This window comes from Sitophilus oryzae, unplaced genomic scaffold (genome assembly GCF_002938485.1).
Source record: "Sitophilus oryzae breed Bouriz unplaced genomic scaffold, Soryzae_2.0 scaffold_578_pilon_pilon, whole genome shotgun sequence".
Taxonomy (NCBI): Eukaryota; Metazoa; Arthropoda; class Insecta; order Coleoptera; family Curculionidae; genus Sitophilus; species Sitophilus oryzae.
The window spans coordinates 3,346,207-3,372,779 of NW_022147171.1; the positions used below are offsets into that span (position 1 = coordinate 3,346,207).

Below are 26,573 nucleotides of genomic sequence, written 5' to 3' on the forward strand. Positions count from 1 at the left end.
AATGTTTTTTTGTAAATAATTATTGTTAAGGAAACTTAATATTTCTTATAAAATTATTTTCTTTTATGTAATTTCTTAGATTAAGATTAATTATTTTAATTTCTTTAAATTTTAAATTACCGCACTTATACCTGCTTCCTGCAACATTAGTGTACGCATGCCCGAACACTAGGAAGTGTAGCACACAGTCTATTACAAACCGTCGTACGACGAAATTGGTCAGCTAACCGGTACGCGCCGAAAGTCTGAACTTAAAAGTTAAATCCCTTCAAAGACGATTTATGTTAGTGTATGTGTGAAAATTAGCGCTGAGAAGATCAAGATCGAGAAGAGGGCCCTCTGAAGCTGTCTGAGACGACCATTAAAGGTAGGAGCAGGTTTCTCATTTCTCTGTGCGGTTTCTCCCAGCTATTAACGTAATTTTCATTGATAAAATAAGACCAGTCAAACTAAAATTTAAAATTAATACAGTCCACAACTGCATTTCTGCACAATTATAAAAAATTACTCCCTACGAAGACTTTATTGTGTACTGGATCAAAAAATAAGTATTTGTTTTCTCTATACGGTGGTATTAATATATCGATTTTTGATGATAGTGCCCTTTTACCCGTCTAATTTTGTACTACTTTCGGAATAAGGGTCCCCATATCATGTACTGTACTTCCATCCCTGAAAAATTCAGCTTGTGACACCGAAGTGAGAGGTAACGTCAAAATAATCTTTAATCTACCTACATCATAGGTTAGGTGTAGGTACTCTAGGTATATTCTACCTAGACAGTAGCTGAACTAGCTGACAGTAGTAATTAATTTGTTATCCGATAAGTAGTTGTCATTATATAAGTTTAATCATCTTATACCTCCTATAACGGTAGGTTTTGGATTTTTCCTGATTGGTTTGTTAAACAAAAATATACTGGGCATATAAATGTCTGTTACAGGTTAATTCGTTAAAGAAATATGTTACACACATATTATTTTAATAATAATAGTATAATAGTAATGGCTATATTATGTTATAACACATACATATGTATTGAGTGTATATTTTAACCAATGCATTGTTTTGTTTTTTTAATCTCACAAATCAGAAATGTTTTATAGTTTTTTAACCAAAAAAAAACATTGATTATACAATTTTTTTACACCCCACAACACTGTTTTCTGTAAGGGGTTTAACCAACAGTGATTATATTTCGTAACCTCTTACGATATAAGAGGGCCCCCGACGAAGTGTTTTATTACTTAATGCTTAAAATTTAATAATATATTTGTACATAAAATAGAATAGATTAGAAAGTCAATTAATTAATATTGGCGTAATTACTAAATAAGTACAAAATTTTTTTTCTAATTATTATAGTGTATTTTTAGCCACCTAATTATAAAGGAGAGATATCCAACCATTGCATTATTTTATTCACAAATAAATGTTTTATGGTTTTTATTATAAAACAACGATTAATTTATTATACACCCCTTAACCCAAACACTCCAAGGAGGATATTTCGTGACACCTTATTTAAAGTGGACAAGCTTTATTAGTTAATGTTTTAATTACCCAGCGTCTTTAATAAAAATCTAATGTAATTTTTCATAGAAATGATCTGACATAAAAAGCAAATTTTATCAAAAAACTTTTTGATTATCTACAAGGAGTAAACCGCTGACAAATGTCTGTATACTAATGCCAAAGTAATGCCAAAAATACAAATTAAATACCAAAATTTCTCATATAATGCCCCACTAATGCCAAGCTGATTCCAATATAATACCACTAATACAACAAATAATATGTAACACATTTGTTTCACGAATTAACCTGTAACTGGTTAATAAAACGAATTAACCTGTAACTGGTAAATACTGGTAGGTACGTGCACAGATTTTTTCCTAGGTAACTTAAAAGTCGTTAAAAAGTCTAATTATATTTAAAGAAGATATAATTCCAACAAATTACATTATAAGGCCAATAATGCACAAGTAATACCATTAAAATTTTAGCGTTTTTTACTTGTGTAACATATTTCTTTAACGAATTAACCTGTAACAATAGTGGTAGGTACGCGCACAGATTTTTTCGCTAGGTAACTTATTAAGTCGTTAAACAGGCCTATAAAAGCTATAACAACATCTCAAATAATAAATGTTTTTACTGGTGTATTTCTGAAGTGTTCATTATTAAAAGTAGATATTCTTCAAGTTATGCGAAGTAATAAGTAATGTTTCGGGTGAGACCGCGTATATGTCACCGGATTCTGGTTAGTATTAAGACTTTTTCTATAGAAAGAGTTTTTTCTATATTTTCCTTTCAAAATAAGACTAATTTCTTCTAATTTCTTTAAATATTACAGTGTTTCTTTTTCCTAAAATGTTATACTTAATTTTCGCTTAAAATTAAAAAATCACCAAATGGAGGAAAATATACGTTATTGAATAAAGTTTATACAAATCACTTTACCATAACAAAAATGTAAAAACATGTCATGGCGGAAGATATTCAGGTGGCATTTCACACATTTATCCATTAAAATCGAGATTAAAATAATAAACTTGCGTAACATGTTATACACGAGACAGAAAGTTTCAGAATCGATTAATACGCAATACGCTACAATGTCAACTTATTCCTATGCGCGGATGAGCGTCTTCAAGACTCTTCCTTCGGCCAGGGTCACGACGCCGCCGAAGAGGAATCGGCCTACGTTTGGCTAAACAGGCTGGACACGGTGGAGTACGATATTGGCGAGTCTGAATATTTATAAAAATTTGCAAAGTAAAATATATTGGAAAAATAATTAGTCCATACATATATAAAAGCTCAAAGGGTTTTTTTGTTGCATCCATCCCGCCGAAAGCGCTTTACCAATCTTGATGATTCTTTTTTTAAATGAAAGGTATATATGTGTAGATTTGTTATGAAGTATTTTTATAGTGCTTAATGGCTATTTCTTTGTGTAAAACGACTAAATACTAAAACATACCTGAAAACACCTACACACAATACCTCCAGAAATAAATTAGTTGTCATTGTCAGTGGTGTGTCAGTTAGATTATATATTACGTTTTTAGATATTTTAGAGTGAGTTGATGCCGCCAGCTTTAGATACATAAATATTAGCACAAAGGTTCGTTTAAACGACATTAGTGAATTAGCTACACAAAGCGATTTTAGGAAATTCATCCTCTTAGAGAGTAAAATTATCTCGGAACAGTTTGTTGTATGAAAATTCCTTACTATTTCGTCTAGAAGAATGAAATCCTACAAAAAGAATTAGAAGAAATTTTTGAAATTCATCAACCAAATGGGTAAAGTTAGTAAAAATTTATATAAAACTTGGTGACGTCTGGATTATACACATAAAAATTGGCACAAAGGTAAAGCGAATTTATGAAATTTATACCCTTAGGGAGTAAAATAGGGAATGAAAGTTTGCTGTACGAAAATGCAATACTATAACATTATAAACCAGACAGTATAAAATTTTATACAAGGGTTTATTTAGTGACATCATAAGGAAATATATCTTCCTCAATTATCCTTCAAAGAATAAAAAATAACCTATAAAGAGAGTATTAGTGCTCTTAATAAATAAAAAAAAGATGAAAAATAAAAAACATCTATATGTTCACTAGCTCTCTATAAAGAAGTAAAAAATCATTTAAATCAATGCATAAACGATTCGAGGTGTAACGCGAACGTAGTTGCGAGAAAAAGCTAGTAATTTATTAAATTATTTTATTTAACTCATTAATTTTCATTGATAAGGAATTTTTGTAATTCGCCACTATATTAGTTAATAACTAAGAAACTCATATCAAATTTAAGTTTTGCGATTTTGACTTATACTTTTTACAAATCTGAACACATTTTAAAAGAAAAAAAGTTTTTGATAATATTTGTGTAGATTGACTACAAGTTGTATAACATAAATTTCTACGACCGGTCTACCTAGTGGTCTGCAGCATCGCCTTGTGGTGCAAACGTGGGCCTGTTAATCTGTGACGTGACGCACAACAGCCAAAAAAAACAAAAGCGTGGCTAAGAATTTAGTAATTTAAAAAAAGTCTTTTAGATACAGTAGTAGGTATTAAAAAGTTTTGTGTTTAAATGGGGTTTGCCTTTAACAGTTAAAAAATTATATCGTAAAGTGTAACTTTCCGTAAGAATTCTTTATTTGTCATTGATCATGATCTGTCATCGTGTTAACCTGATGTTTTGTATGTTATTTTGTTTTTTTCGAGGTTTTTTTGCTTGCTTGTTTTACGGATAGGTGCGATCGCATAATTATTATTGATAATGTTTTATTTAATGTTAAACACTACTACTTTTTCAGTGAATCTTTAAATCTGTTATTTAAGTTCGTTATTTAAACATATGTATGTAATACACTCATATTAACACTAATCATATTTTTACGTTTTTATTCATCATTTTCATGCCCCCCCGGTTGCTCTTTGTAAAGGACTGTGAATTTTTTTCACGGTTCTGCAGTTTAACAATAAAATTTCCGCTGTGCGTAAATCCTTTTGAAATTTTTAAGTGTACATACCATCTTCTCTCAAATCCATTTCAAACTCACTTTCCTCTAAAAATGCACAAAGTGATTTGCGATGCCAAACTATATAAAAATAATTCAATAAAACGCACATTGTAAAACTCATGAAGTCAACTTGAAAATAAATCATTCTTGACATATGTCAAACAATATTTTGTTTTTGTTTTTTACGTTTCCAGGCCTACCAGATTATTGACTTTAAGTTGACGCTAAATTTGTTTGCCTTAAAGGCATTTCACACTGAGCCACTTTTGGCCAAAAATTTTATCCCGGAGCCCCCTGTGCGCACCCGGTATAGAGCGTTTTTTGGTAGATGTCATAGTTTTCGAGATATAAGCAAAAAAGTGAAAAATTTACATTTAACTCCTTCCCACTACTCGAGCTCATCGTCTATCTTCGGAGACTTTTGACATATATCAGCCCAAGTCTAGAGGAATGGTTTAAAACTATTTTCAAAACTGTGGGAATTTTTTCCACCGCTGGCCTTTTTTTACTAATTTGACTGGGGTATTTGGGAGTACAGTGTTGGGGAAAACAAAACAAAATAATATTGTACTCCTTTGCATGTTCTAAATACTGCTAGTTGTTTATGGCTCCCATGACCATCCAATAACAGCAGAATTTTGTTATCAACACTTTGATGTGCAAACTTTACGAAATGCTTAATCCATAATAAAAAAGTATCTCCATTCATATATCCCTTCTCATGGGCAAATCCCACAGAACCAATTGGAGCTTTATCTAACAATTCAACCTTCATATTTTTTTCTGGCAAAAATAAGCGCAGGCGGGATAAAATTACCAATTGCGTTCATACATCAAACTAATGTAAAATGTAGGCCTCTTTGAGCAGCTGTTAGTGTACCGACCTGCTTTCGACCCTTGGTTGCCAAATTTTTTTCCATTTTTGATTGCACCGTAGATAGACCAGACTCATCTACATTGTATATCTGTGCTGGACTAAACTTGAATTCATCAAGTACTTGTTCAAGCCTTTCGAAATAGGCTGCTATCTGCACCTTATTAAAGGCTTGCGCTCTTGCTAATGACGTGGCTTCCGGAGTTCTAACACTTATAGATGGATTTCGTTTTAGAAATCCCTGTAACCAATCCCATCCCGCCATTTTTGTTTCTTGGTTGAATTTGTGTTTTAGTTTTAATTTTGTTGCCAACTGATAAGCCAACTTCCTGAGGTCACGGGAACTAAGCCCAAAAAATCGCACCTCTAAAGTTTTAATATGATCAACTAGCTGTCCTTCGATATCTTTTGAAAATACCGGCATACTTCCTCCCAAATAGCCGACTTTACTTCCTTGCAAAACTTTGTTTTTGTTTTCTACTCGCCTGCTTAGGGTACTTTTTGGAACTTTCAATGTGTTTGAGGCTTGGAGCCAACCCATTCATTTTCAGACCACTGCGTCGATGGTCTGCTGCATATTTGTTTGGGACCATGTTTGCTGATTTTCTTGACTTTTCCGAGAAGAATTCATAGTTTATGACTTTATCTGAAAAAATAACAAAGAAAAATTTAAAAAACGTATCAATCTTAAACCCCACTCGGTGGCCGTATCGATCCTTCTCGTGAATCAGCGGTGATAAGACAACATTGAATCACCTGTATCATCATCCTGTACAACTTTCGTCCTCGAAAGCTAGTTTTTTAAAGTTTTTTAAAGTACCGACAAAACAAAAAAAAATAATGATTTAGGCCAACCGAGAGGCTAACTATTATTGACAAAGTATGCGTGAGTTTAACGTTTAAGGTTATGCTCAAGATGACGATCAAAACTGTGACGAAGATGGTGATCACTGTGTTGCCTGAGATCGCGACCAAAAATTGTGCCTAAGATGGCGATCACTGTTTCGCCTGAGATGGCGACCAAAATTGTGCCTAAGATGGCGATCACTGTTTTTCCTGAGATGGCGACCAAAATTGTGCCTAAGGTGGCGATCACTGTTTTGCCTGAGATGGCGACTAAAATTGTGCTTAAGATGGTGATCACTGTTTTGCCTGAGATGGCGGCCAAAAATTGTGCCCAAGATGGCGATCACTGTTTTGCCTGAGATGGCTACCAAAATTGTGCCTAAGATGGCGATCACTGATGTTTTGCCTCAGATGGCGACCATAATTATGATATAGCAAAACCAATGGGTTATTTGAGGGTCTTGTTTGTGTAAACAGGGTGCACCACGTGAAGGTGAGTTTGACTTTTGGGTAAGCTAGGCTATATATATATCGCTTCAATACCCCTTGCACCCCATACATTGCAACAATTATTATGCTTAGGGTGGCGATCATTATTAACAAAATTGTGACGATAATGCCTGAGAAGGCAATCAATATGCTTCAGATTATCCTTAATACATATTCATTTTGTGGGGAAGTTCTTCTGATGCTCAAAGAATATTAATATTAAAAAGATATATCTACGCATTAGTTTTAATCTGAATCCACATAAAAAATGCAGAGAAATTTTGAGAACCTATAAATCTTAACACTATCTTTGAATGTCTTTAAAACAAAATATAGAAATATTGATGATATTGTGATGCTCTTTGTTTAAAAAGTACTTAAGCATATTTAATTCTTTATATTTTTAATTAAAAACAAAATTTTAATCTGTAAACATACAGTGATTTGAGTGTTAAAGCCTAAAACTGTTGTGGTTACAACAGTCAAATTTCAAACATTCTATGAAAGGCAATGAAATTTATGTCTAACTGCAATTCATAAGTAATAAACATAAATTACTATTTCTTTATGTGGTACTTTAGTGTTGAACACCACAGAATAAAATTATAAAAACATTTGTGATTTATATTATAAAGACGTAATTATCACAATTTAATTTTCACTAGCTTACGACCCATTGCTCACCGGCGAACAGCTCCGTCGCATAGTATTAGTTGTTTTAATATTTTTTCTAAAAGAAAATTCTTATAAAAAAAAACATTCCATCATTTTTTTATAACTTCTAATGCTACAAAATGGCGCCCAACGTGGGGCGCCATTTTTCTAGGGTTCTAGAATCTTGATAATATCTTCCAATTTATTTATCATTTTATAATTCATGAAGTACTTTAAATATGTCTTCCATGTCACTAAGATGGTGATCAATATGCCTGGAGGAGGGCGGTCAGTATGCCTGAAGAGGGCGGTCAATATGCCTATCAGGATGCCAGAAGAGGGCGGTCAGTATGCCTGAAGAAAGCGATCAATATGCCTGCAGAGGGCGGTCAATATGCCTGAAAGAGAGTGATCAATATGCTATTTACCTTAACTTTTGGATTACTTAACTTTTGGATCTTTATATCCTCTACACAGGCAATTCCTTTTCAAGAAACTTTCATTCAAAACAGACCAACCGTTCATTTGGTCTACTGGAGCCTTCAGTATCGGTCTTCAAATGTCGTTTTCCTATGGTCTCGCCTGGTTTCAATGAAAATGTGCTCACTTTAAAATAGAACTACTTCGGACGTGTACAGTTTATTGATACTTCGATGTAGAGTTTTCTCCTAAAAATACCTCTAACAACAAGATTTTTTTGCGACTACCATTTTTAACTGAGTATCTGAACTTGAGACAAACAAAACTTCACAAAACACCAACACTAAATGTTCTCAACCACTTCTGATGTCGTCGGGCACGTGGGGAAGTAGCAATAAAACGGTAACGAGATGCGCTACGCATCAGAGTTGAAAATGCAGTGCCTTACAAATAACAATCTTAAACCCCATTCGGTGGCCGTATCGATCCTTCTCCTGAGTCAGCGGTGATAAGATAACATTGAATCACCGGTCGCAACCGCGCCTCGGCCAGCATAAGGAATGTAAACATTTTTGTATTACTTGAGAAATAAAGATTATTATTATAACATTGAGAATACTTCGTCATCGAAAAATTTGGCGAACAGCTCCGGTGGTGAACTTTCATTTGCTGCAGAACAAAGTGGCTCCCATGGTAAGGAATTAGTTTCGGTTCTTAGATCTTCTTTTAGCCACTGATAAGACCTTATAATTTTCTTCTGCTTCTGCTTTATAAGGTGCGATAGCGACAAGTAATCTTTTTCTTCTCATTGATCATTATTGGGTAGATCTTCGTTTTGCGGGTTAAATATTTCTGCTTCCCCTAATAACTGGGGAGGGTAAATTTCCAATGGCAACGTCTTGCTCATCTCCCGAATCTTCATTGGTGAAGTCTTCGTTGGCATTTGTTGGAGGTAGAATTACAACGTCATGTTCATTACTACTTCCCTCATTGATGTCATCCCCCAGTTCTTCCAACAACTCATTGAGGGTTAAACCCCTGAAAAAACAAACATAAAAATTGTTACAAAATTTATAGTGATATTGCTTTTTATAGGTATATAAGCCTACTGTTGTACGTTTAAACGTACAGTAGACTTTAGCGCCAAGTAGGAAACGCAAGAAAGTAAATTTGTGCCGTCATATAGATAAAACACCTAACCTGAATATATATTAACCATATCCTATACCTTGCAATGCATTTTTATACAATAAGGTAAAAATTACTTACCGTACTAGTTTTAGATCAATGGGTTGCGTCATTTTCTGGGAACGGTACAAAAAAAAATTACTGATTCAAAACACGCCACTTCAAAAACCGGTTTCTTAAGAATGTATGTACGTTTACAGCACGTGTTTTTAGAAATAATATCAAGTGGCACCATCTAGATGTGAAGTTTTCAAAACCTGCAAAACGCTTAAATGTAGAAATCTGTAAATCTGTACGTTTAAACGTACGATAGGCATACCTGGGTTAAGAATTTTTGCCCAGAAAACGTCTGTATCATCCACTCCGGATTTTCAAAAATTTAATTTGGCAATAGATGCCGTTCGTTATCTATTAATTGTGCTTTTTATGAGTTGTAAAACCGTTTAAAATATGCCATAACTGGATGCAATGAAGGGCAATTTTCTCTGGTAGAACCAGCAATTTCTTTGGAGAAAAAATATGTAAACAGGACAGCACTTGATTATCAAAATCATATATTTTTCTTATTTGTTCACATAACACGCTATAAAAAGTCCTACATTTTATATAAAAATATTTAATTAACTTTCCATCACTCGCACCTCAAAAAATTACGCTATCACTCGCGTGATTTTATCTAACATATATGCATATAGTATATACATATCGTATAAGGCAAATAAATGAATCATTAGTACTTATAGGTTAAGTTTATTGGCTAGTAACTCACAAAAAACGAAAAACTTATTTTTATAAAATAAAATTGCAAAAATCTACTTAACTAAAAAATAAACTACACATTATCACAAATTACCTATTACAGATGCGAAAGAAAGCGACTGCATCGGAAACCGCTCGGTAAACCCGACACGCCTATTGAGTGGTGTAAATACACCAGTCGTTTAGTCCGGAAGCCCTTGCTGTGTCGTATTCGTTTGCTGAAGCTCGCTGGTGTGACATAGTGCGTGGTTATATGTTTGTTTTTAAAAAAACGCGTGTAGGATTTTTGTTGAACTTTCGAACTGTTATTTCTAAGTTTTGGTAGTTTGTATATCTTATTTAAAATGGGATACAAATGTGTTTATTTATACTGTTCTACAAAAACCGGAGGAGGAAAATCACTTTTTAGGGTCCCAGAGGATAAGTTAAGGTAAGGAAAAATGATTAATAAGTAGGTATTAGGTATTATTCGCCCTTTTGTAATAGGAATTATTGTAATTTAGTATTTTCAAACTGATAAAATATCTAAGTACATTCGATTTAAATGAACAAAAATAGAAAAATGAAATGCTCTTTTGTTGGAGTTTGTATTTTAAACCCCAAAAACAGGTGTGTGTCTTTATTCTTGCCGGCTTGCCTGCATTGCATGCAACATTATTTTAAATAAAACTACGTTTCTCTTATTTTTTAAGATCTGTTCATAAATTATGATAAAGCCACGAATCTTTATACGTGACTCATCGCTTGACGAAGTTAGAATCGACACGTACGCTCTGTTTTTTTTACATTAAGAACGTGATATTTTACGGCAGACGTAGTGTTATAATCCCGTCCTCATTTTAATTAAATTTGTAATATTAGTTTAGGAATGTCCCATCTCAAATAAAAACGTTCATACCTCTGAGGTCATAAACGACCCTACAATATTATTCTAATTGATAAGTTTTACTATTACCTTTGGGAATTTTGATCATAAATTTATATAGCTTTTGCAGACGTCTGTCTACCTAAACAATGTAAGTTTAGGGCAGTGTAAGTAAGGTAGTAGGTTTTTAAACATCTGGTCTAATCATCGGCGTCTGCACTCATCCTACTCTAAAATGATAGTGTGGTTTTTAATTCTGCCAACTTTGGCGTGGTTGACAAATGACAAATCGCGTTTTGTGGATTGACTCGTTTTTGTCTTTCAGTTTTTTGTGGCTTTTTCTTTAGGTAGTTTTTTATTTTTATTAGACTACATAATATGTAGCACCGAATAATAATATAGCAAGAAGAGTCACTCTAAATCCCGCCCTATGTTACGTTATTTCCACGTGGCTGTGTTTTTTAGCGGAAGCTCTTATTTGAAATCGGTGTGTTTTTTTGTATGGAGTATATTTATTAAACTTGTTACCTAGCTCTATTGGTAAAAACTTACTAAATTGAGATCATCCATCTTGACGTGATGTTCTTTTTAAAAAAAAAATGTTTTTATTTGTCTATTTATTTTAATAGAAAACGTTTATGTTCAAAAGTTAAAATTTTTAGATTATTTTGCCTCGGATTGTGCTTTTTTAGGTCATTAAGTTTGTTATTATTTTAGTTTTTGTTCTGTGTAAATAAATATACACAATTAATATATTTTTGTCAAGTACGCTCCTTAAAACAGCTATTTTGACGGACTCATTTCAAGTCCGTAAAATGCTTCTTTTTTCGGTTTAGCCGTAAAGGTCGTCATGGGCAACCTTTATGGATTAAAATGTCTAAATTAAGTTATTTGGTTGTTTTATTTTGTCATTCGAAATTTGTCACAAAAATCACATAAAATTATACATATATTTATAATTAAATTATTAAATACTAACAATATCAAAAGCTGTTATTTGTTTAAGTAGTACTTAGGTACCTATTTACAAGAGGTTTTTAAATTAAAAATATTCTTAAATTCTGGCAGTCACAAACAAGACAGATAATCATGTGGTACATTTTTTGGCCTAAGACAAGCATATATTTTCTGCTGGCCAACTAACTGGATTGACAACGTTCTCTTCGTTCACCATCTGAAACACTCTTTTGATATTAGTTTTGGGTATCCTGCAAGGGTAACTAAAAGGCAGCTGTTGTCTTTTTTTTCTATGATGTCTTGCACTCGTAGAGTAGTACAATTCTTCTCTTCTACATGCTCCACAAAGGCCAAATGACAAGAGTTACTCTGTAAAATCAAATACAATTGAATAAGAAAACCATCTATATATTTTAAAAAATTATTATCGCAAACTTACCTTAGTAAGTAAATAAGTTTCATCACTAGCCGTGGCCAAAAAATCACTGATCTTTTATGGACAAAACCTTAGACTTTTTAGGCTCGTAACCAAACCGAATTCCTCTCTCTTCAAAAAGCAATAAGTTTTGAAATTTGTCAATATAAATATCTTCTTTAACACTTAACACTGCTCTCAGCATGGAATATTTCGAACAAATTGACGATGGTTTGAATGTTTGTGACTGTAATTTAAGAATATTTTAATTTAAAAGCCTCTTTTAAATAGGTACCTAGGGTACTCTACTTTTTCGCTGTGTGGAAATAATTTAGCAATACATCTTCATTTACAAACGAATACGCCATTTTTGTCTTTTCCATTCATTAAAAACATCATATTCTTTCTGGTAAATGGCACGAGACTTCACAGGAAGTAAATCCAACACGATTTCTTTGGCCTTATTAGCAATATGTTCGGGATTTTAACATTTTAAAATGCGATGAAATAAACAAACCTGTTACTAAGATATGAATTTATAAGCCAACTTTTTCAAACATTATAATTTCAAATATGGAAAATTTGGTGCACAATATGCGTTCTAAAAATGTAAAAGCGTATGACAAAAATAGTGTATGTAACACGTGGCTCTAGTGTGTTTTTAGGACTCATCTATTTGACTCGGCTAACGCCTCGTCCGCAAACAGTAATGATTCGTCCTAAAAACATCATCATTTTAGGTACTAGTTACAATTAATATATTTATGTAACATAATATGTTTGTTTATTATACGTTATCCTATTTTAAATACCGACCAGACTTTATACTATTTACATTTAATTCCATCCGCCGCGCCGCATTTATTTGTGAAGAAACCCCGTATTCGAACGCTCGACCCAGCGGCTTCATACGACCATAAATTTTTTTGCTACCGCCGCGGCTCGTCTTTGTAAACGCCACATGAAAGCTAGAACGCCGGCTGACCCTTCTTGTTATATTATTATTCGGTGTATGTAGGTACAAACACGACAATTTAAGTAAGTTTGTCTGCCATATACCATAAATGCATTAGCCCTTTGTAAATCTCAAACCGGCTAATAATTTTTACAACTTAGGGCCTATAACGTTATTATTGTTTTGGGTTTATGAGGATAGCGGCGCCAAGGTTTCTTGGAACCTTTGTAAGAGTCTCAATTTATTTTTCTTTGGTTCAGGGAAAAATAAATAGCCTTACTGGCGTACAGTAGTCAATTTAAATCTCTCGGGCGCCACCTCTGTTCTTTATAGTGGATGAGGTCCACGTTTCGCCAATACGGGTAGCTTTTATACAGTGGAGATACCAGGGAGTGATGAAATGAAAAGAAATAAAACACACAGTTAACTATAACATAACATTAAGGCTTTATTTAATTAATTAACTATGTACTAAATACCCCAGGAAGTTTCACGATTTTAAATTGTAATGAAAGTGAAAGAAAATTTATAATTAAAGACTCGTAAAATAAAATTTACAACAACAATCGAGCACCTCTAGAGTTTTGACCGTATAATCTCGATATGCAACTCACTGTCCGATTTAATCACGCGAATTCAAAGCGCGTTTTTGACATGACGCTCTAGTAAAAAAAAAACGACGCGAGTTTCTAACCGGCGTCTAACTTAACGGCGTCCTAGTAAACACACAGACATGTACGTACCGGTGCGATATACTCTTTATAACCCGACTTTCTAAACGTCGGCGACGCCGTTACAGACGTCCCGATAAACAAACGCGAGCCCTGGATCGTTCGTCGTAGAACGAAACGGCGTCCTGTGGGATAATTACGCACCCGAGCCCTGAATCGTGCGCAGTAGAACGAAACGGCGTCCTGTGGGATAGATACGCACGCGAGCCCTGAATCGTTCGCAGTAGGACGAAACGGCGTCCTGTGGGATAGGTACGCACGCGAGTCCTGGATCGTTCGCAGTAGGACGAAACGGAGTCCTGTGGGATAGGTACGCACGCGAGCCCTGGATCGTGCGCAGTAGGACGAAACGGCGTCTCGGTTAGTCGTCTGGATAAGCACAGTCCACACCGCCCGGTCAGGACCACCTCGGGATGTCGGCGAGATCCCACGGCGCTCCTGATGAGAATACGGGAACTACAGAACCAGTCGCGGGATAGACGAGATCCTGCCTTAGTTCCAAGAATATTCGCGCCCGTATATTCGTTGTACTACCTTAACCGCTATCTGTCTCCCTTTTAACCAAAAGAAATCGGTCTTCGCGTCCACGGGATCCGGACAAAATGCCTCAACCTTGCACGTATTTTTACTTCTATAGTAGGACAGTTGACACCTTGAGCGGATACAAGTCTGGTTAAATTTTACGTACGCGCGTTTCGGACCAAGATGCCTCTACCTTGCACGTATTTTTTACTTCTACAGTAGGACACGAGACACCTGGAGCGAATTTAACTATCTCTATCTCCCTTATTCTATAACGCGTTAAGGCAGTAAAACAAACCGTATTAACAATAAAAAGAAAACGACCTACTCTCGATCACTTTGGCGGCTGGACTTACCTTCTTCAGAGCGGCAACGGCGGCTGGCAGCAGGGTACTTGGCAGGGCACCCGGGCTCGAACTTCACTGTTCACGTGCGATCACACCACTGACTACCTGGCGCTCTCGCTGCCAGGGTATACTCAAACGACCCTCCCCTCCACTCGACCGGTACTGGTAGGGCCAGCTTCTCGGCTGCCGTACCGAACTATAGCGAGTAACGCCGATCAAAACTCTATTACAATATGGTCATTAAATATCTAACATATTTAATTCAACAGTAAGAACACTAATGAAGTTCATTACCATAATGAGTTAACAATAAAATACATTGCCTAACCTTGTTTACAGAAAAGGTCCCTATTATTTAAGTACAGTATACGGGGTGTCCCAGAAATGAGTTCCGAAATTTATGAACTTCATTACACTCCCCCTACTTCGGTTAAAAATATATGAACATATATTTTTGTCAGCTATGCTGAAATGAAACTTCCTGTTAAAACAGCTTTTGTTTGACCAAAACTTAAGCTAACGCCCAGTATATCTCTTAAAGTCTAATAAAACAACAACAAATTCGAATGTTTATTGAGCCAAACTTAATCTAATAAAACAAAACAAATTCGAATATTGTTTGTCCAAAACTTAAGCTAACGCCCAGTATATCTCTTAAAGTCTAATAAAAACAACAACAAATTCGAATGTTTATTGGGCCAAACTTAACCTAACAAAACAACAATAAATTCGGATATTTACGGGGCAAGATTTCATCTAACAAACTAACAACAAATTCGAATGGTTACGGGGCAAACTTAATCTAAAACCTTGATATATCTGGGACCTGGTATCACTTTCATTATGCTTACAACTAAAAGAAAACAACCATAAACTCAAATGTTTATTTGTCAAGTCTTAATCTAAACTTTTGTATCGTAATCATGATTAAGTTACTAAAATAAAACGACCGCAAAATCAAATGTTTATTTTCAAAATGCAAAACTTAACTAAATTACGCAATATCTTCGGTCTTCTTCAACTTGAAGATCTTCCTTCGGCGGTGTCTAGAGCTTCGACGTGTCGAGCTTGCTCCAACGGTGTTTGCGGCTTCGGTGAGTCCCTCGTTGTCCAGCGGTGTTGAAAGCTTCGGTGGGTCCCTCGTTGTCCAGCGGTGTCGAAAGCTTCGGTGAGTCCCTCGTTGTCCAGCGGTGTTGAAAGCTTCGGTGAGTCCCTCGTTGTCCAGCGGTGTTGAAAGCTTCGGTGAGTCTCTCGTTGTCCAGCGGCGTTGAGGGCTTCGGTGAGTCCCTCGTGGTCCAGCGGAGTTGAGAACTTCGGTGGGTCCCTCATGGTCCAACGACGTAGATCTATCCTGCAAATGGCTCAGTCATGGAGACCCATACACCTATAACACAAATTAATTAGTTCAACTCTTCTGGCACGTGGGACGATTGGTCGCAATGTATTTTCATTTTTTTTTTTTTTTTTTTTTTTAACGACCAGATGAGAGATACTACTAAAACCCCCTTTTTGTTTCCCTTTTTAATTTTAATTTTTAACTTTTTTCAAAAAGAAAAAAAAACTAACCAGGAACAAACCCCGTAGACATAAGATAGAGACTTAAAATCGTGTAATATTTTTTTTTTGTATTTTCTTTCCCTTAATAATACAACCAAAAAAAAATTATATTTCCCTTTTTGTTTACTTTAACTATCAGAAGATATAACTTGACACCTTTTTTTTTAAAGAAAAGTAAAACCCCTTAAAAAAAAGTGAATAAGAAATGAAAATTCAGAATCTGATGACTTGTGGACTGATGACATTGTGACGACAGACTCCTGTTGCTGGACGTCCGGCGTTGGTTTTCAGACGGGCCAGGACATCGGATTTTTCTGCATGTCACCTCTCCACTTCTTCCCTGGCAAGTTGTTGCTGTCTCCGCCTAGACTGGCTTCCAGACACATGGGAATGTGGGGGAGTTGGTTAGCGTCAGTGTAGCCTGCAGATAGTTCCTGGCAGTGACTCATGATTCATGAGTCGTTATAGTCTGAAAAATTCCAAATAAAATCAGTTCCACAACTTCATCAGTCGGGACGGTTTTTTTTTTTAGATACTGGTTTGGACGCCTGTTGATCTTCCTCTTGACCAACCTCCCTCAGCCCAGGATTCGGAGTGATTTGAACGGGAAGGTATACATCTACATTTGCAATCTTGTGATCGCACGCCGAGTGTCCCACATCTGGAACAGAACAAAATAAATCTTCTCTGACATACACCACGTAGGTGTCCGGGAATTCCACATCGCCAGCACACATTCTTCTCCACCGGAACTCGATCAGAGTTTTTAAGCAATACATCTTTGGAGTCAGAAAACTTGTTGGTTTGACGTCTGCGGAACTCTTCTACAGGGCTTTGTAGACTCGTTTTTATCGGAAGGCGACTGCCTTTAGAAACGGATGCTTGACGTTGACCTTTCCTCAACTTCTCGGTTGTTTGTTCAACATTTTTCTTCGGGTTTACTTGTAAACCTTCGGCGGAGCTTCGGATCTTTAAACTTGACATGACATTACAAGACGAAACCACCGATTCTGCACTCACCAACTTAGCATTCAATCGGATCTGTCGGGTTCGTAAATCAATCTGGAAGTCATGTTTGCCCAGAATATCCATACCAATAATCATATCCGAAACTAAGTCTTTTAGACTGTGGAAAACCTCATTCAGAGACTGCTCTCCTACTTGGATTTTCATCCTAAATGCTGTGCTAATGGACTCCGTGGCACCATTAGCAAGTCTCGCTCCTTTTACCGTGGGTTTGACAGGAATTGCCTTGGAAGTTTGGCACTGTTCTGTCAATTTCTTTCCAATATAGGAATGGGCAGCTCCAGTATCCAGGAGTGCCAAATAGTCGGTGTTCCGGTAGCGAATCTTCACAACAGGACGAATTTCTTGACGTATGATTTGTGGTAATTCTTCAACAATCTCCGTTGGTGAATAATGTTGTTCCTGGGATATTTCTGTGCGGTTTGGTTCCCGCTTTCTTGGGCTCACACATGGACAATTCCTAGAAAGAACACCTGTCTTTTTGCATCGGGAACAAAAGATTTTGGGCTCGGATGTGCACTGTCTGCGGAAGTGTCCTGTCTGTCCACATCTCCAACAGATTGCTTCTGAAGTCTGTTTTGCAGAGTTCGGCGCTCTATACGGATATCTTGAAACACGGGGAGTAACAGACACATGTCTCTGTTTACTCTGAGACGGCGATTGGCTCTGGATAACCATCAGGTTGCTCCTGGCTCCAGCATGCTCATTTTCCAGCCTGTCTCGCCGAGGCGTATTATTCGGTCGGGCTTCGACATCGGACGGTGCATAAGTACGGGACGATCGCTGCAGTTCCTGATTAAGCAGTTCAAACTCCTTGGTTATTCTTGAGAACGATGAAATATCGTGAAAATCTCCTCTTCGGACATACTGACGAAATTCAGGTAACAAATTTCTGTACAACCACTGCAATTCTTGATTCAGAGAGATGCTGCCATGTCTGCGGATCAACGTTTGAAGATCAGTGATGTACGCCGTGACAGACTCGTTATGTCTTTGCACTCGACGACTTATCTTCGCCTCTAGGTCCACCTCATAATTTACTGGATAATAAAAAATTTTAAATTCTCCAGTAAATTCTTCCCAGGTCCTGTAATTTACTCGGTTATTGCGGTACCAGAGCGCAGCTTCTCCTTGCAAAACTTCTGGCAAATGTGGCAATAAACGATCCGGATGTATATTCTGTGCTATACAAATTTCTTCCAGTCTCTCTAAGAATGTTACAGGGTCCGAGCGACCATTAAATGTCACCCCCCATTTGTAAACTTGTATAGGATTAGTATTAAAACTATTTGACATACCTGGATTTATCGGCAGAGGGACAGGCTGTGAAGTAGAAGTATAGACCACCGGAGAAGGCACTACACGTCCAGCAATGTATCCACTCGAGGTTGCTGTCACTGTAGTTGTCACTGTCGTAGTGGTCAGGGTGGCTGTAGAGCTCACTGTCGGTACAACAGCACTATTTCCAGGAAATCCAAAAGGCTTTGAGACCGGCTGAGGACTCACCTGTCCTTCTCTAATGAATCTCACTATCCTTCTTCGCATCTCCTCAACAGTCCCGGTACAATCCAATCCGAAAAAAATCCGAAAAAAATCTTCCTCAGTTTCCATATCGCTCTAGATTTCACTAGTCTTTAACTCAGAAGCACTGAGACTTTACTGTCTCTAGAGGTACTTATGCTCGACGGTTGTTACTTTCTTTTCACCTCCTCTCACACTGTTTCCATAGCTTTCTCGCTTTTACTAGCTTTACCCGGTTTTCCTGGTACTTTTGACGGTTCAATCTTCAAAACAATCAAGTCCCTATGCTTGGGCGCCAATTTTGTAAGGGTCTTAATTTAAATTTATGAACTTCATTACACCTTTGACTAGAAAAGTCTCGTAATTTCCATTACTTTCTATGAACTGAAAGTGTGCCGAAAATTTAAATGTCGTTGTTATTGTTAAATACACGTATATTGTTAAATATATTTCTTCGACATGTTAAAATCTCTGTAAATTTTAAATTAAATCAAAACCAGTATATTTCAAAATACGTTCTTGTTTTCATCTAAAAATATTTTTTTAGAGCAAAGGCCTGGCTTAAGGCTGTCGGAAGAGAAGATCTTCAGAAAAAAAAATTAAAAAATTATAAATTGTGCGAAGATCACTTTGAAACCAAAATTTCGGTCTCGTCATCTGGTTTTAAACGTTTATATGATACTGCTGTGCCGACAATATGTTTGAAGAGCCCCCTGAAAAGATTACAATTTTGTCAGGTAAGTAGGTAGTAATAGGTAGCTGTTGTGACAGATAATATTATTTTTCTACAAACGTTAAAAAAACACATTTTTATATTGTTATGATACGCAAAACAGGTTTTTTTCAACAGGTGAAAAAAGTTACCATGATGGTGATTTATTTTCTTAATAGTATTAGCTATTTTCGCGGAGACGATCCGGAACTAATTCTGAACACTAAGGCAAGGTATGGGCAAGGTCAACTAAAACTGTCAACTCAATTTACTATGACACAACTGTCACTTAATAAAGTTTTATTTTTTAACTTTGTCTTTGACTTTAGATCCGCAGATTTAACTACAATTAAGTAGGCGTCTGTTCTTTCGAACCAATCTTTGTCTTTGACGGCTAAAATATTTTGTTTAACGCTGTGTTTTAATCATGCGACGAACCGCATTTTGCGTTTGTATGTCCTGCCTTATGCCTATGGCTCTGAATCTTTCTGAGCCCAACACTTCTGGCAAATCGCGCCTTAGATTCCGATTTTCATACCATGGGTCTGGCATTTCCCAAGGTACATGTCCCACTCCAGTGATGCAGCTCCAATTGATTGTTTTTGAGCGCCTGGTTTCTGAATGGCCGCAGCTTCTTAATGGCCGCAGCTTTAGCGTTCAGGATTAGTTCCGAATCGTCTCCGCGAAAATAGCTATTACCTATTCTTTTATTTTAAATTTTAATATTCAATGCGTCAAAATGAACTTATTATTGTCAATATTCATTTTGTGCCTCGACTAAAAAAGTTCGATAGAACCAATAGAAAAGTAACTATTTTGTCACATCTTTAATTAAATTTTGTTAAATAAATTAATGTTTTTATACTATAAATGTCTTTTTTTCCCCTAATTTCCTACGAACTGATATATGACGAGCAATCTATTAAATTACTGTGAGATTATATGCCTCGATCACATATTGGTGCAGATTATTTTAACCCAAACAAATAATAACGCAAACTATACATTGATGCGGATTGTCTATGAACTCTTTCTGAAGGTCACAGAAACCGAAACGCGGAATTCGGTGTTCTTTCGCATCTGTTATAGTTAATTTGTATCATTATCCTAGCCTAACCTAACCTAACCTAACCAAAACAAATAAAGGGATTTATTGCAAAAAAGTACGCATTAGAGGAAAGGTGCCATATTTCGGTTAGCTTTTTGTTTTTATTTATAATAAAAGAAAAAAATAATAAATTGGACTTTGGATATACAGGTAAATATTTATTATTTGTAGGGGTACACAAAAAGATATACACAGTCAAATAAGTTTAATTTTAATACAAAAATACAAAAAACTAAAAAACCAAAAATAGGTATGCATTTCTGTGCTTTGAAAAAAAGTTGCCTAATTTCGGATGTAGAGTGAAAGTAACATAAAGAACGCTTAACGTTAAAAATTAAGATTATTTGATTTAGTTTATGCGTCCATACAAATTTCACACACATACTCTTTGATTTGATCATAATTTGCGCATTGCTCATGAACCCATCGGCCACTTTTACACATTTTACCCATTTTTATCCTCTGACATCTTCCGAAAATAGACCATTACAGAACATACATTCCACATCAACATCACTAGCGTTCATGTCAGAATCATCATCGAGTATTGGATCCTCCTCGGAACTACTAGGCGGCGTTTCAGGTTCTTACCTTTGCTTTTGTCTTGGCCTTTACTTTTATCTTTTTTGTTGCTCTTGCCCTTGTCGCCCTTTCTCTATTTTTCATTTATTGAAATTTCTAGCTCGTTCTTGTACGGAGTGCTGGTAATGACGTTACTTGATCCTTGCTTCCCTTTGCGTTTTCCTGATGTGTTTTGCATTCCACTACACGAGGGAATAGTAATGATGTCTTCAGGCTTTACTAGAGTAAAAGGCTTTTTAGCTACTTTCGGGGCTACTAGTGTTTCCTGCTCCTCCCTTTTCTCTCTTTCAGGTGTATTCTGAATGTCCAATTGCTGCACATTTTCAGAAGTATTTAGGTCAATGTCTGAGTCCTGTTGCGGTGGTGTTCTTTCCCTTTGTCTTTCAGTAACAAAGTCTGCATCCGAAAAAGCATCTCTTTTAAAAGGACAAATTCCCGATTTGAGAAAACCGTTTTTCGGCAGTAGCACACTTTAAATATGCTGAGGACATTAATTTGCATATTTGAAATGCGGTAACGTTGTGATCTGGATTATTTTTCAGCCATGATTGAATTGATTGTGAGTAGTAAGTTTTGAATGGAGCCATGAAAGATAGGTCCAGAGGTTGTAACTTGTGGAATGTATGGGGAGGAATGCAAATAATAGTCAAGTGATTGCTTCGAGCTATCTCAATAACGTCCCAGTTTCTTGTGTGGCTATAGTGCCCATCCAGGACTAGTAAAACTGGATGGTTTTTTGTTGGTGTAACGTAGGCAATAAAATGTTTTAACCATTGTGTAAATATGTGTTGCTGTGTCCAACCAGGGGTGGCAGGCAGCAATAGATCCAGGAGGAGCCCCGCCTAATAATTCTGCTTTCATCTTCTTGTGAGGGAACACGAAAAGTGGTGGACCAAACCCCCCTGCGGCATTCATGCAGAACCCGAATGTTACTAAAGCGCCTCTTTCAGCTGCAGTTACTGCGCACACTTGTGTTTCTTTCCCTTTAACCCCTTCCGCTCCAGGCTGTTTTTTCATGTATAGGGTTCTGTACCACATATTTTTTTTTATCAAAAAATGGTTTGAAGGAAGCTGTGGTTTGGAATAAATAAGATATTATCATTATTATCACCAAATTAATATTTTCAACAATATAAATTTGTTTAACAATTTAATATATTTACCAGAATATCCACATGCGGATAGATAGGTATACCAAAATATCCATATATGGATATCAGTACCTTTACCAGTATATACTCATTTGGATATTATACCAAATTGACGATATTTTGTTTGAAGGTTATATATACACAATGGAATCAAACAATTTATTTCAAAAACTAATACAAAACAGAACAAATGTTCAAAAATACAACAAAATTATGAACTGAAAAAACATGAAAAAAAAAACATTTCATTTGTGATAATTTTCAAAATGTTCAGCTGTGCAGAGTCCAGGTTTTTCCGGACAACCAATGCAGCATTTTCTTGTTAGTTTACGCACACCATATCTTTTGCAAATGACACATACTTTTCGTAGAGCTCTTTTTTTCCCAACTTCCTTTGGAAAATCGGCCATTGCATGCAATACTTTGGAAGATGATGGTTTATTTTTATCATTCATTTCTTGGTATCCTTTACTATATTTCAAAAGTATACCGCGACAGCATAGTTTTTTATACTTATACATTGAAACTTGCTTTTTATGAGCCTGGCTGTAAAATATCTTGGAGTTCAATAGCATCTGATTTAAAATATGGAGACCTATCTTGGTAAACCAAGTGTAGGATTTTTGCAAAGGGCTGTACGTTTCAGTATCTTGGTCCACCGCGTCGACTGCTCCCATATTTTGGTTATAGAATTCAATATGTTGTGGCTTGTTATAATAAAAAACTTTTCCACCCGATTCATATCGTTGTTTTTCACAAAATCCAGCAGTATGTTTACTGGTCAAAAGATAAACGTCTTTCTTGTCACTGTACCGAACTAAAAGAAGCATATCCTTGCGAACAAAACATGATTGTTGTTTCTGTAACGGAACCGAAGTCAAGCCTTTTGGAACGCCCCTATTTGATCGAATGGTGCCAGTCAGGAAAGTTTTTTGTGTCAAAAGAAACTCGCAAAGACGAACTGATGTGTACCAATTGTCAACAATGATTTCACGATTACTGTTCAGTAGATTCTGGCAAAGGTGAACAACTATTTTCTCAGAAAAAGACAGGTGTTCTGTTCCTGGTATATGCGACACGTCGTATATATCCTTGCCAATATATATATATATATATATATATATACAAAAATTCCATGTATATCCTCGGAGTTCAGGTGCGCTAGGACATAAAGAAAACATTTTGATGCCAAAGCGACTTCTTTTAGTTTTTATATACTGGCGAAAGTGTAAACGGCCTTTATATAATATAAGTTGTTCATCGATTGCAAAAACGGGCCCTGGATCGACCAAATTTTGACAATTCTCTTTTATAAGTGCCATGAAAACGCCTAATCTAGTTAGCGATTTGGCTAGTTCTGGTGGTGAAAATCTAATAAACTTTAGAATTGATAAAAAGCGATTTCGGCTCATAACGGATTTATGAAAAACTGGCGGACCAGTGCACATATCATCGGTACTCAATAATCCGAAAGTTGTGGACACTTTGTCAATCCAGTAAGAAAATATAGTGCTAGAAATACGTACATTTCATCTATTTCCACTGATTTGTACCTTAGTCCGAAAACCTTCATAATATTTTGAGGATTGTCTTCAAAATATTGTCTGTCCTTTTATTGGTCCATTCGCAAAAGTTTTTTATAATACTAGGACTTATGGCCGATTTCCACTAGGCGCTCAAGTCACAGTACGCTCACGGTCAACATTTATTATTCAATGTAATTTATACGGAGCATCCACATTTGCAAATCCGCTCACGGTACGCTCACGCTCTTTGACCGCGGAATTTCTCGGAGACAATATTTTGAAGAGATCGAGACCTGACTGTCGGATGACTGGACGGCAGTGTGAATATAGTGCGATCAGGTGCCGGTCAAATTCTGTTCTGATTCTGCGTTTGGGGTAAATACTTTCGTACCTGTGAATGTGTTTTTCAAATTTTCAATACAAAATGGACGAACAAATGATAGAGGCAGTGCGTGACAATGCAGAATTGTATTGAATTGCTGAACGGAAAAATCAGAAAAAGAAAAAGATAATTTAGATCTAGTTTTCGATAGTATTAAGGCAACGGTGCGTAATTTTTCAGCCGCCGGTATTCACACGACTAAAAAACAAATATTTAATTATGTGTCCGATATTGAAGACAAATATATTTGGATGCGTGGCCGCCCTAATAATGATCGAGGCTGTGCTGATCAACCTGCTTCAAATTCCACTTCCCGTCATACTTTTAATACGATCGAGTAGCCCCAAAGATACCAACAAGACTCCGTCCATGATTTCCAATCCACTTCCAGTTTCATTTGCATCGAGCAGCCGCAAAGACATCTACAAGACTCCCTCCATATTGCTCAATCCACTTCCGGTCGAACTTTTATCGATCGAGCGTCTCCAAAGACACCAACAAGACTCTCTCCATGATTTTCAGTCTACTTCTGGTCCTAGTTTTAATAGAATCGAGCAGCCCCAAAGAGAATATCAAAAATTACCACTTCAAACAAACACTGATGGTTCTGTAACTACGTCTACCCCACTTTCCTCAGCAGCGTCATCATATTATGAAGATTTCTCTTGTGAAGAACAAATATAATTTCACAGGTTTGTAGGTATTATTAAAAATAAAATGGTTTTGTAGGTGCCTATTATCCGATTTGTATTCAATGTGGTTTTTAACAATAATTTTATTTATTAAAATAAGTTATTTTCTTACCTTAAACATACACATAATTTCTCCAGTGGTGTGATAGATTCTCGAAAGGTGGTATTTTTTCTTATATATAAGTCCGACGAAATTTTATTTAAAATATAATGAAATGCGCATTTCGTCATACAAAAGTATTGAAAAATTTTCATTTCGTCATCCACAAGTTCTTTATGTAAAGTGAAAAATTCACCTTCAGTTTTTCTTTTTTTTAACATATCATGGACCCATATATTTTCCGTTTCTTTTTATTTTCATACTCCTCTTCATCCAAACATATTGCAATAGCAGCCAATTCACTATTCGAAAAGTTTTTAAACATTTTTTAAAATCAGTTTTACAACTTCGCGACCACACAAAATTGAGCGACGTTTGATTGAAGAGTGTAAATACTGTCGAAAAATCTTGACCATGAGCGGACCATGAGCGTACTGTGACCTGATCGCCTAGTGGAAATCGGCCTTTACTAATGCCTCCAAACAATTTACGGCATCCTTGCAATCTTCAAAGTCAATTGCCGGATGAAAGCCATAATTGGACTGAAATTCGGGTATACGCCTAGGAAGCTTGTCTTCGAACGGATCCATGATAGTCGTCCAGTCATTCATTTGTACCGCATCAATAACTTCTTCCTCATCCGTCGAAGAATAACTCCTCTCTGAATCGCTAGAGTCACTATTTGACATGATATAGTTCACGTCACTATCGGAGTCAAAATCACTATACATTTTTAAAAACAAAAACTAAACAATAACCATCAAATCAAACAAAATCCATCAAATGATCAATACTAAAAATCGACCGACTGACACGTGTTCCCGTACGCAATGAAAACACCCCGCGCGCCACCTAAACGTGATTATTCCGAAGTAAAACAATTGCACAGAACTGTAATTTAAAAGTTGTATTATTTTTGTGTCATTTTTATCTCGAAAAAGTAAAATGCGCATTAAATAAAAAACTATTATTGCAGTTGGATTACCACAATTATAGTAAATGTTGACCTTCAGTTAATTACATTATTCGAAGAATTTACGAAAAAAATATTTCTTATTTACTATACTGCAATATCCACGTATGGATAGCTATGCCCTACCATACTCTAAATGAGACTAGCGAGCTCTATACCCCTGTTATACAATGTTTTATATTAGTCCATATATGAATATCCACCGGTGGATATTCTGGTAAATCTTCCTATATCTAAAAATATCCATACGTAGATATGATGGAGCGGAAGGGGTTAAAGAAATGACGCGGGGATGTTTGGACTGGACTGTTGTTATGGCAGTTTCGTCCACGTTATATATTCGTAAAGCATTGAATTTAATTTTTTCCAATGCTGGCTCGTAAAGTAAATCAAAGAAATGATCAACATTGTCCTTTGTGAAGCCCTATCGCTGTGTCGTGTTGAAATACATTCAGTAATACATTGATATTTTTTTGGCACCATATGATACAAGTAAACACTTATTTCCATCGTTACCATATGCAAACATGCTACTACATAAAGGTCTTCCTTTTAGATTTGTCAACTCAGGGGGAATTTGTTGTTTGTTTTTATGAAAGGTACCTATCGTTGTCAAGCGATGATCGTTCACTAAAGAGCTGGCTAAGGGTACAGAGGAAAGTAATTATCCGTTGT

The 26,573-nt window shown here is 36.0% G+C and overlaps 2 protein-coding genes across 2 annotated transcripts; both read right to left on the reverse strand.

The window, feature by feature from the left end:
- Nucleotides 1–5,379: 5,379 nt before the first annotated feature.
- LOC115887611 lies at nucleotides 5,380–5,961 on the reverse strand. Its single transcript, XM_030907077.1, has one exon. It carries the CDS (start codon nucleotides 5,959–5,961, stop codon nucleotides 5,380–5,382), a length of 582 nt encoding a protein of 193 aa, XP_030762937.1.
- Nucleotides 5,962–16,041: 10,080 nt separating this feature from the next.
- On the reverse strand, nucleotides 16,042–18,974 carry LOC115887592. The gene is made up of 2 exons (XM_030907061.1): nucleotides 17,146–18,974; nucleotides 16,042–17,094 (listed from the first exon to the last, which is right to left on the reverse strand). Exons 1-2 carry the CDS (start codon nucleotides 18,760–18,762, stop codon nucleotides 16,654–16,656), a joined length of 2,058 nt encoding a protein of 685 aa, XP_030762921.1. The 5' UTR covers nucleotides 18,763–18,974; the 3' UTR covers nucleotides 16,042–16,653.
- Nucleotides 18,975–26,573: the final 7,599 nt, after the last annotated feature.

What these genes read in the sequence shown, in the direction of transcription:
- LOC115887611 (XM_030907077.1), bottom strand. Translation starts at nt 5,961, where the DNA reads ATGGGTTGGCTCCAAGCCTCAAACACATTGAAAGTTCCAAAAAGTACC.
- LOC115887592 (XM_030907061.1), bottom strand. Translation starts at nt 18,762, where the DNA reads ATGGAAACTGAGGAAGATTTTTTTCGGATTTTTTTCGGATTGGATTGT. An exon ending in TCCGATTGAATGCTAAGTTG is followed by an intron (nt 17,095 to 17,145) that starts GTGAGTGCAGAA and finishes TCAAGTTTAAAG; the next exon opens with ATCCGAAGCTCCGCCGAAGG.